General features: G+C 36.6%; 1 protein-coding gene across 1 annotated transcript; it reads left to right on the top strand.

The window, feature by feature from the left end:
• Nucleotides 1-829: 829 nt before the first annotated feature.
• On the top strand, nucleotides 830-10640 carry LOC107830983 (protein PECTIC ARABINOGALACTAN SYNTHESIS-RELATED). Its single transcript, XM_016658698.2, has 11 exons — nucleotides 830-1493; nucleotides 2954-3004; nucleotides 3084-3174; nucleotides 5614-5690; nucleotides 5895-5983; nucleotides 6230-6349; nucleotides 8786-8902; nucleotides 8988-9131; nucleotides 9220-9343; nucleotides 9437-9628; nucleotides 9920-10640. Exons 1-11 carry the CDS (start codon nucleotides 1164-1166, stop codon nucleotides 10277-10279), a joined length of 1695 nt encoding a protein of 564 aa, XP_016514184.1. The 5' UTR covers nucleotides 830-1163; the 3' UTR covers nucleotides 10280-10640.
• Nucleotides 10641-11158: the final 518 nt, after the last annotated feature.

Raw genomic sequence — 11158 nt, 5'->3', positions numbered from 1 at the left:
AAATCTATTTCCAAATGCTAGCCTAGGAATTTACATGAAGTTTTTCATAGGGAATTATTTGCGGACTCTTTTCCATGAAAATTTCCAAGTAAATTATTTTTGTTCACACTATTTAACAAAAAATTTCTTGTGCAAGTAATTTACATACAAATATGTAATTCTTAGGTAACTTATCTAAGAATTTAAAATCCCTAGATAACTTAGTTGGAGATCTATATATTTCCTTATACGTCCAATTTTACATTGCACTATCCAGAGGAATAATAATATTGACCAACAAAATTCTTAAAAGTATCAGTTGAAATACGCTTCATTACATATAAACATATAAAATCAAAGCAAATAAGAAAATATATGTATCTAACTGAAATGTAATTGTTCATCTTCGTAGATTTAGATAATATCCAATCGCCTTGACTATGACAAACAAGTAATCATATAATAATCAACATTAATCATTTACAGAAATTAGCACTTTATTCTTTCATGTATCATTATTTACTGAAATCTTTATTATGATAAAATTGATATTATTTTATGAAATCATTCACAATATGAAAGCGAAAAACTAATTTCATAAAATTTATCTACTCCACGTAATAATGGATTCATAATAGAGTGAACAGTATTGTGGGAAGACTCACATCTTGATGTATATCAATCGGCTAAATACATTAAAAGATTAATTGAGTATAAAATTTGTTAAGTTTTTATTTTATTTGGTTGTCCAAAAGTCGAGTCATTAAAATGAAATACCCAGATTAAAAAATTTAAAGGAAATGCCTATATTCTTTTTGAGGCGTTGAACCAGAGGGAGATGATTAAATGAGCATTTCTGCATCTTCTCCACATTTAAGGGGTTAGATCTCACTTTTCTAAATATCAAGGGCTTTATGTGAAACATTTACCCGTCAAAACACACACTCTTCTAACAAGGTAAGAAATTTTGGAAAAAAGAAAAAGAAAAAGAAAAAGAAAAAAAGAAGGCAAGAGATCACCGATCTGGAACTCAGAACACACACTCTCTCTCACACACAGTAACTGAACAACTCAAGACCATCGCCGTTTGCCGGAGCCAAACTCTAGAACATTCTCATCTCTGTTAAAGTTAACTACTCGCCGGCGACCGGCGAAGCAAACTGGCGTTCAGTCCGAAACGAGCAATGGCGGAGCTACGCCACTCAAGCTCGATCGGAAACCGAGTAACGGCGTCACCTAGGAAGCGAGACGACGTCGTTGCTTCTTCATCTCCTTTGGTTCCTGACAACAACAGTGCTCCTAACGTTGACGATGACGATGACGATTACCGTGGCCGTTATTATCCTCGAGATCGGTTCCGTTCACTCTTCTCTTCACATCTTCAACCTCTTTTCCCTTTCTTCTTCCCTGATGACTCGAGGTCTCATCCTCACAATTCAAAGATCTCGCTTTTTCTGCTCGTCGTTATCATACTTTCGCTCCTCGTCGCCATTTCCTCTGTCGTTCATCGATTGGTAAGCCTTCATTCTATCAATCTCAAAACAAACATTCTCACACGCATAGTCATATATACTGTTCTAGTTTGGATAAGGCTTAGATGTTACTGTTATGCTCACATTAGGTTCGGGTAGGAATCAAGCGTGAGATATAGAGAAAGTGTATGTATTTTAGAGAACACGTGATTTGCCTTGCTTGACAAATTACTTACCAGTATTGTAATGAATGAGTCTGAATAGAACGGAATGGAATAGAGGATTCATACAGCTGACTTCAACTAGTTTAATGATTAGTCAATTTGAAGCGAATAGAGATAATAGGAAGTGATTTTGATCACTGTTGGTCAATTTAGGACTTTGACTTCCAATAAATGTTTACCAGCGAAAATGTGCATCGACTAGAGATAATAGGGGAATTCCTTTGGATGAATATTGGTCAAGTTAAGACCTTAACTTCCATAGTATGTTTAAGTAATTCCATAATTTGGTAATTGCGAGCCAATCTTTTAGAGGTGTTCTTATATGAACACTAACATGCCATATAGCTGGAGTTTGCTTTATATTATCCCTGATATCAATCGACCGTTTAAGCATCTTTCTTCCTTGACATTCATCATATAAAAGATTTCGTTTGTGGTATTGAATCATATGAACAAAAAACTTGTTACTTCTGATTTTATATGTACGAATAATTAGTTAGTATTAAGTACTTGACGATCCTAAATTAGATTTGCTAAATTTGACATCTCGGGTTCCTATCAAGAGGAGAGAAATCATATGGAATTAACAGTTCTATCTTCGGAATGGAAAATTAGTTAATATAATAGTTGTTCTGGGTAGTGCATATTGGAGTGACCAGATTGATGCATCTAAATCTGGATACTGGGAGTGCTCTCTATTAGTAAACCTTGTATTTATCTCATGGTTGGTTTGTTTACCATCATTAGCTTCATCACATGTCAGTAGATGAGAGAATGTTAAACTTAAAAGAACCTGGATTCGGAGGCTGAATGCCTATGCTTCTCTGGTTACGGATAGTTTACCCCTCATCTGTTTTGATGCTTGCTTTTCAACAATGTTCTTGAGGGTGGTGATAATTAAAGCTCATAGTTCTTTTTTATACGTAAATTGAAGCACATAGTTTTCAGCATCAGTTGTCAACGGTTACGTGCGTAGCTACCTCTTTCCACACTAATAGTTCTTTTCCCATAAGTATGAAATAGGTTATAGATTTCAAGCATATAATCTGAATTAAAAGGGAAGGTTTATGATATGAATTTAGATTAGATAATGCTTTTCTAGATTAAAGAGTTCGTCATCGGGACTATTAATTGTTTTGTGTGGTTGCTACGATGTCTTTTTGATTTGGTTAAACAAAATATTGTTGAGAGAATGTGTGATGTACTTTCCTATTTATTGTTCTTTGATTCTAGCAATTTCAGTTTTTGAAGCATTGTTTGTGTTATTTTTCTTTGTAGAATGCCCCATATTTGTGCAAGAAGGATGGTATAACTCTTCAGTGTCCACGGGTGAGTTCTTGAAAGACGTACTTGTTGTATGTTACTACATCCTAATATAGTCAACGCCCAATCTGTCTACTTTAATCAGGTGAAAGAGTCTCCTTCCTTGTGGGAGAATCCTTATTCATCAACAACCTCATGGAAGCCTTGTGCGGAGCGACGTGAGGGACTGATATCGGGTATTCTTCTGCTCTTTAAATCTAGATCTGTATGTTTGCCTTGTCATATCTTCTGGTCGGGGAATTTGGTACATATACTCCTTCCCCGCGACGTGAGGAACTGATATCGGGTATTCTTATGCTCTTTAAATCTAGATCTGTATGTTTGCCTTGTCATATCTTCTGGTCGGGGAATTTGGTACATATACTTCTTCCTTCTTTAGGTTTATGAGTTTAGAGGATTTGCCTCTTACTTTCCCCTGTTCCTGGAGGTGATGGTGCAAGGAAAAAGGAGAGAAAAGGATCTTTAAGGTTTACACTCCGACTTTTATGTATAAGATACAAATATCTTTTAAAAGATAAAAAGAAAAAACAATATATTGGACGAACCTTGCAACTGACTGAAGCCTGATTTTAAGTGAGAGCAAGGTAATGTGGCAGATGTTCTTGTTTGAACCGAAATGTCATTTAATTACCGAAATGGACAAAAGAACAAGGTATGTAACCTAAAAGGTGAACATCGTTCAGAAATGGCAAGTTGTAGCATCTTACGCAATTGAGCAATATTGCCGTTACTAATTTAACTTATTTTTGTTGTTAATAAGTTGATTTGTTAGGCCAATTGGATTAGACTTTGACGAGTCCTCTTCTAAGATGTTCATGGAGTGATCAGAGAACTTATCAAATTTTAAGAGTAGAAAGAAGTAAAAGTTCCTCCAATGGTAATTCAGAGATTTAATAGAGAGTTAAGTGTGAAAATATTGGCTAGTGAAATTGTGACTGATATGTGCATGAGTTAAACCTTCCTCCTTTGGTTAGTAAGTGAGATTTCAAATACTAATGTTAACAACCTGCTGAAAAGAGGGGCTGCTTGTAAAGCTTTGAGAGATCTTTCTTCTTAAAAATCACATGGATTCAAATGTTTATAATGCAATATTCCTCCTTCTAATGGAGAAGGATAGAGGGGCAGGCCTATTATCCACTAAATTTCTAACTGTGTGCTACTGGCCTTCAGGGATTTCTCGGTTATAAAAAAATCCCTCCCTCCAATACTGGATCTTGAATTCCTTGACGTGCAACTATTCTTTTGTCTTCAAACAAGAGTTACTACTCCATCTCCTTCCTGACATCTTAACAAATGGTCCAATTTCTTCAAAATTTTTCTCTTGGGCTGGAAGCCCTTTCCTTCCAGTTTCACTTCTTTCTATGTGATTTGAACTGCTTGTCATACTCCAAAGGCCTCCTTGTACCATGCCCTTACCAGCATTAGCTTTTTCACAACCCATTTTGTGTTCAAATTTTAATATTAGTGGTTACACAAAATGCAGAATCCTTCTGCTTTTACTGCAGTCAGTGGTGAGCTTTTCATTTTTCCTTTCACACTGATGAAAGAGGAAGTTCATCTAGCATCATTTTCTGAAAGGTATTCTAGCACTGCCCTTGTCAATTTGTCTTGTCTTTTCAAACGCAGGGCTCCTGCTTATTCCTTATTGTTTTGGTATTGAGTTGTTGGATCCTAGGCCGCTTCTTATGTCTCATATTGATCACTTTTTTTATGACCGAGAGATTCGTCTGGAGCTGACCCTTTGGGCCAACTGCAGCCTTAGAAACTCTCGAATGATGAGTCCACCCCTCTACCCTTCTCCACTTAAATGCTAGAGTTAGTTTGCTTTGCAAGGCTCGAACCTGTGACCTAAGACACAAATCGCTCAACCTTTGCCAATTAAGCTAACCCCTGGGAGCGTCTCGTATTGAACACTTTGAGGAGCATAATGTGGAAACATTGTGCATGACAGCGTCTTTAATCTATGCTGGTGGTTGATGTAGGTTGGACAACGTTCTACAGTCCCTTGCAAACAACTAACCCAGAAAGCCCAAATTTAAAAGACAGCATGATCTATTGAAATTATTTGCTATTTTGGTTTCTCTTATGTATTTGTGTAATTTTCTTTAAATTTGTAGTTACTATGTCTTTTTGGTATAAGTAATCTATCTGCACCTTTTTTCTTCTTCTCGCCTTCCATTTGTGTTTTTCTCTTTAGATCATTACGTTCTGGAGCCTGGAAATGCTAGTTGTTTCCCACCTAAACTCTTATAATGAATTACAGCTATTTAGAGTAGAGTAAATTAGCAGGTCATTCTTGATACAAAGGTGTGGAACTCTACGAATAGGCTTTTGTATGTCGTGTGTCATTGAGAAGTGGGAAAGCCGAGTTGGTTTGCCCATTCATGAAACTTGTAGCATTACTTAAGAAGTTGAAAAAATGGTGTAACAGGTTTCTGCCTGATACTCTCTTGTTTGCCAAAATTTATTCATCAAACCTCTCTTTGGGTTAGATGTATCATTGATGGCTACAAACCTCTTGCGCTTGTTGGAATACTTTGTCCAAATCGAATAACTGATCACTTATCCTTTTTCTTCCTCGTTTGCAAAATAGTGATATAGCTTGGTATTTGCAGATATTCCATCTGAGAACGCAACAAACGGTTATATATTCATACACGCTGAGGGTGGTCTAAACCAGCAAAGGATCGCTGTATGTTTCACGTCTTATGCTATGCTTTTGTCTGCCATCTTTATATATTTATCTCTGTAAAGTTTTAGTTTTTCTTATTTTGCAAGTCAGTTAATGTATTGAAAACTGTCTATTGTAATTGCTAGGTTATCTGTAGATCTATGAAATCTGTTGTGTTTCTCAAAGGATTTGTACCCCTTTAATCAGTCGTATATTTCTTTGCAGATATGCAATGCTGTTGCAGTGGCCAAAATTATGAATGCTACCCTTATCTTACCTGTATTAAAGCAAGATCAGATATGGAAAGACCAAACGTAAGGGAAATTTGACTGAAGCAGCTATTCTTTGCTCATAAGGATGGGATGTTGTAAATATTTTATATTGCACCATAGCGAGTTTTTAGTCAAACTGCATATAATTCAAAATTGACGTTTATGGTTATTGTATTCAGTTACTTGTTGCAAAAAAAATTCCAGAGTAAAAATCATTGTTTTGTGAGAATTGTCCAAAAGATTGGTAAGACATTGATTATTCTTGATACGAGTTAACAATATTTGCAGGAAATTTGAGGACATATTTGATGTGGATCATTTTATTAACTATCTGAAGGATGATGTGCGGATTGTTCGAGATATCCCAGAGTGGTTTACTGACAAATCAGAGCTGTTCACAAGCATAAGGTATGGTCCCTAGCGTGTTTACATTAAAATTTTTGGCTGCTAATTTCATTTTCATGGCAGCAGTTCTAAGTATATTTTTTCAAACTAGTCCTAAGTATGAATTCCCTGACAAAATTTATCAACATGGTCAGTGGTGTACGCAGAATTTTTCGTAAGCGGTGTCACATTTTTTATAAGTAGACAAAGAAGTGAATAAATAAATAGTTACTATAGTAACCTCATATTAAAAAGGCACGAAATCCAAAACATTACTATAAGTCTATAACTCTCTACGACTAGTTTTTCTTTTTTTTTGAAATATATCAATAAATAGTCTTATGAAACAGCACTAAATATGTCTTTTTTCTAGAATTATTTGATTATACTTATTGTCAATTTTATTAACAAGTGTATTCTAGTTCAACTGGTTCTTGTTGCTCTTTAATTTTATGATAGGTCAATGGTTCAAGTCTCAGTAATACAAACTATTTCTTAATAAATAATGTCTCGAAAATGATAAAAACATAAAGTATGCAATCAAACAGATTCGAGCTCTTGACATCAAGATCACATTAGTAGCACTTAACCACCAGACTAGTGACACTTCTTTGTTTAAGCGGTGTCACCTCTTTCTTTTTATACAAATAATCTGGTTTTGCCTATGCTTATACATGTACATTTAATGAATCTTTCCGATGAAGCGGTGTCCCGTGACACCGCTTCCAATAAGGTGGCTTTGCCCCTGAACATGGTGACCTACAAATTCAAGTTTACCTCATAAAAAATCCCCAGCCGCCTTTGGCGTGATGTAGTTCTAATGTTACATGGACTTAGGTAGGAAATAGTGAATATGGATTTGGATCTGATAGTGATGTATTCGGTTTCTAGTTGATTTTTTGTTTTTGAACTATCCTTTCCATATAAGTACTTGTACCTTTTGAAAACCCGCTTGATTTGGCATTTGTATGTTAATGTAAGTGAAGAGTATGTGTAACAAGTTAAAGTTGCTTTAATGGTAGCATGTATTGGGTGTGGTCTCAAGTGCGTGGCTCCTTAGTACGGCCATTGGAAAATGAGAATCCGCCTCTCCATGAGAAACCGAATTAGTTATTATTCCCAGCAAAATTTTTCTAATCGCCATGGTACCACAGCTACAGGATTTGTGTCAAGATTTTCTAGAATTATCTCAGTTATGCTGAAGTCTAAGAGACAAAGTGATGAGGAGAATTACCAAAATGGACTTGTTGATTTTCTAGAATTATCTCAGTTACGCCTCATGAATCAGCTTTGTTGATACCATAAATCACACGAGAACTCTAGAGTGGCCTCACAGCTTTGGGCGGTACCGTGCTCCTTTACTTGATATCGTTTGGACACACTTGAAGACTGTGTTAGGCATTGGCAAGTTGGAGAATAAGCCTAGGGCTGAGTTGAAAGCAGCATGGACAACTAGTCCACTGTTTTTTTCTGATGACATTGAATGTAAAATAGGAGAATATTTCAAGGTACCGAGAATCAAAAGGAAATAAAAGAGGTATGGCTTGTCTCATTTATACTTTCTACATAAAGAATTAATAGATGTTTGAACAGATAGTTGGATGGGCTTGACGGGAGATTGTGAGTAGCCTTCATAAATGCATTAATGAATAAATAAGAACATAAATAATTTCACAAGAGACCAATTGAGTTGCGGAAGTGTAAGATATGCTGTATAACAAGATGTCAATGAATGATATATATGGCTTCTTTAGTTATTGATTGGATAAACTAGATTACAAGGAGGCGAAACATATGGCTTCTTTAGGATTTGATTTCTTGAGATGAAGCCATTCTCAGGAAGGGGTAGGTAATAGGATGACAAGGGATGACACAGATGACTTCTTTAGTTTTTTCTTGATACGAAGTAATTCTGTGCGAGAGAGAGAGTTATTAAGCTTCATGGTTAGTTGTACACTATAATTGTTGGTGTTTAGTCTTACATTTACCGGTAATTGATTTAAACAGATGTCAGATACACATAAATTCATCTTACATGAACCATATTACTGCACTAATGTTACGACATTTTGCCCTACTTGTAATTTTATCAAATTTCAAGCTCTAGCAAAAATTCATCCTGTCACATTTACTTTTATCAAATATGTTATACCTTGTCAACTTTGTGCTGAAAGCCCTTTTGTTTTCTAACAATATAGAAACCCCATCAGCGCAGTCTGATAGATCTTTTATTGCTTCATGAAGGACAAGATGGAAAACAAGATTGTTGAATCATTATTTGTCTTCATTGTGTAAAACATTCTAATAGATCAAGTTTGCAATCTTAGATTACATTCTTAGAGGAGGAACCTTTTTATTGTTCCAAGTAGTTGCTGAACATGAGAATATAGTTGCTATTTCATTTACAACAGTGTGTTACGTTTTGCATTTGTGTTTCTAAAGTTGTACAATGGCTGCCAGGCGTACAGTCAAGAACATTCCCAAGTACGCTTCAGCAGACTTCTACATAGATAATGTTTTGCCACGCATCAAGGAGAAGAAGATAATGTCTTTAAAGCCTTTTGTCGATCGACTTGGGTAACTAGATTTCCATACTCCTCTAATTGTCCTGATTTTCCTTTAACTGGTATTGACCTGATAAACTACTCGCTGTATCATCCAGGTATGACAATGTTCCTCCAGAGATAAACAGGCTGAGGTGCAGGGTCAACTATCATGCTCTGAAGTTCCTTCCGGAGATTGAGCAGATGGCTGATCAACTTGTTTCAAGGATGAGAAACCGCACTGGTAGTTCAAATCCTTTCATGTGAGTTATTGTACTTGTAACTGCTGTTAAACATGCTGTATCATTTCTTCTGATTTATAATGGAGCTTAAATTGTTTTGTCAAACTAGGGCTCTTCACCTGAGATTTGAGAAGGGAATGGTGGGTCTATCATTCTGTGATTTTGTTGGAACAAGGTCCGAGAAGGCTCTCATGGCTGCATACAGAAAGAAAGAATGGCCTCGCCGGTTTAAGGTTACCTGGCTTATGATCATTATCCCTATAAAGCCGAAAGTGACCATGCATTTGTGATATATTTATCTTCTTTTCTGTTTGTTTGGCTGGCAGGATGGTGCTCATTTGTGGGCATTGGCCCTGCAAAAGCGCAAGGAAGGACGATGCCCTCTTGAGCCTGGTGAAGTAGCTGTGCTGCTTCGGGCCATGGGTTATCCTAAAGAAACTCAAATATATGTTGCTTCTGGACAGGTCTATGGTGGACAGAACCGCATGGCACCACTGAGGAACATGTTCCCAAATCTTGTAAGCTACTTGCGTAAACTCTGATCAAGGAACCTTTATCTATATCTTGCTCAGATTATATTTGCTTGTAGCTAATCTTGTTGACTGCTATGGCCACTTTTAAAAGAAACATGGGTGGAAGGATTTTCTGTAAGAGACCCTTGAAAGCTTCTGGAATTCACTTTTGTTCTTTTAATTTGTTTAGTGTCAATATCCTATAGACATGTTTTACCCAGCATATTTTAATGTACCAGGTGAAAGGATTTGCGTGATTCTGTATTGATTAAAATTATATTTTGGGATCTGTAATAGGTTACAAAAGAGGAACTAGCTACAAAACCAGAATTGGATGGTTTCAGGAAGCACGTGACAAGCTTAGCAGCCCTTGACTTCCTAGTCTGCTTGAAGTCTGATGTATTTGTGATGACACATGGAGGAAACTTCGCCAAACTGATCATAGGATATCGTAGGTACATGGGTCATCGTCAGAAATCCATTAAACCGGACAAGGGTCTGATGTCCAAATCCCTAGGGGATCCATATATGGGATGGGCTAGCTTTGTGGAAGATGTTGTCGTAACCCACCAGACCAGAACTGGTTTACCTGAAGAAACGTTTCCAAATTATGATCTTTGGGAGAATCCTCTGAGCAATTGCATGTGTAGAGCCTGAATGAACAACCTTTATTGTGAAGAAAACCCCCAAAGTAGTGCATCCTTCTAGAGCTGGTGCACAAGGAATTGCGAAATTTTCGCCATTAACACAGCCAGAATTACAAGGCAATTTGCACATGGGATCACATAATGGATGGAATGTAGCCTCTGGGTGGATAAGAGTATTAACACAAAGAGTTGCAGAAACTGCCTTTAGGAGTGGTCTAGCTGCCCTGCATTGACCACCTGTGTTATGATCTTTCTTTAGGCGCAGACCACTGCAGTTTTGTATTCTGGAATATTAATTTATTCTCAATTGTTTCATGATATAATGTATATTATTGCAGTAATAGAAAAGCGTCTTTCATTTCGCTTGAACACAACCCAGATTGCATGCATCCCAGGGGGATATGGTGCATCACGAGATACGCAAATGTCTTCATTTGGACAATCAGTTAGCTACATCCCCCATCCACTCCCCAACAACAACAACAACAATAACATCCCGGTATAATCCCACAAGTGGGGTCTGGGAAGGGTAATATGTACGCAGACCTTACCCCTACCCCGAGGGGCAGAGAGGCTGTTTCCAGGAGACCCTCGGCTCAAGAGAGCAACAGGAGACAATATATTAGTACTATCAATAGACTCATAGTAAATAACATAAAAATACATAACATAAAATAACAAAATAACAACAATATAATAAATATAAGAAATACGAAAAGGATGTAAGGTATACTAATATCCTAATATCCACTCCCCAAATTAGAAAATTCCATTGGTATTCAAGTGGAAACTTTCACTTTTTAGAGGGTTTTAACTTTAGGTTAATGTTATACATGTGAGATTTGGGTTTGTTTTTCTCTAGAAAGAAATCAAACAAATTAAGTCGATT

The sequence above is a fragment of the Nicotiana tabacum genome, chromosome 20 (genome assembly GCF_000715075.1).
Source record: "Nicotiana tabacum cultivar K326 chromosome 20, ASM71507v2, whole genome shotgun sequence".
In the NCBI taxonomy this organism is placed as follows: domain Eukaryota; kingdom Viridiplantae; phylum Streptophyta; class Magnoliopsida; order Solanales; family Solanaceae; genus Nicotiana; species Nicotiana tabacum.
Note: the sequence above shows the minus strand (reverse complement) of the source record. Positions and strands in the feature narration are given on the sequence as shown.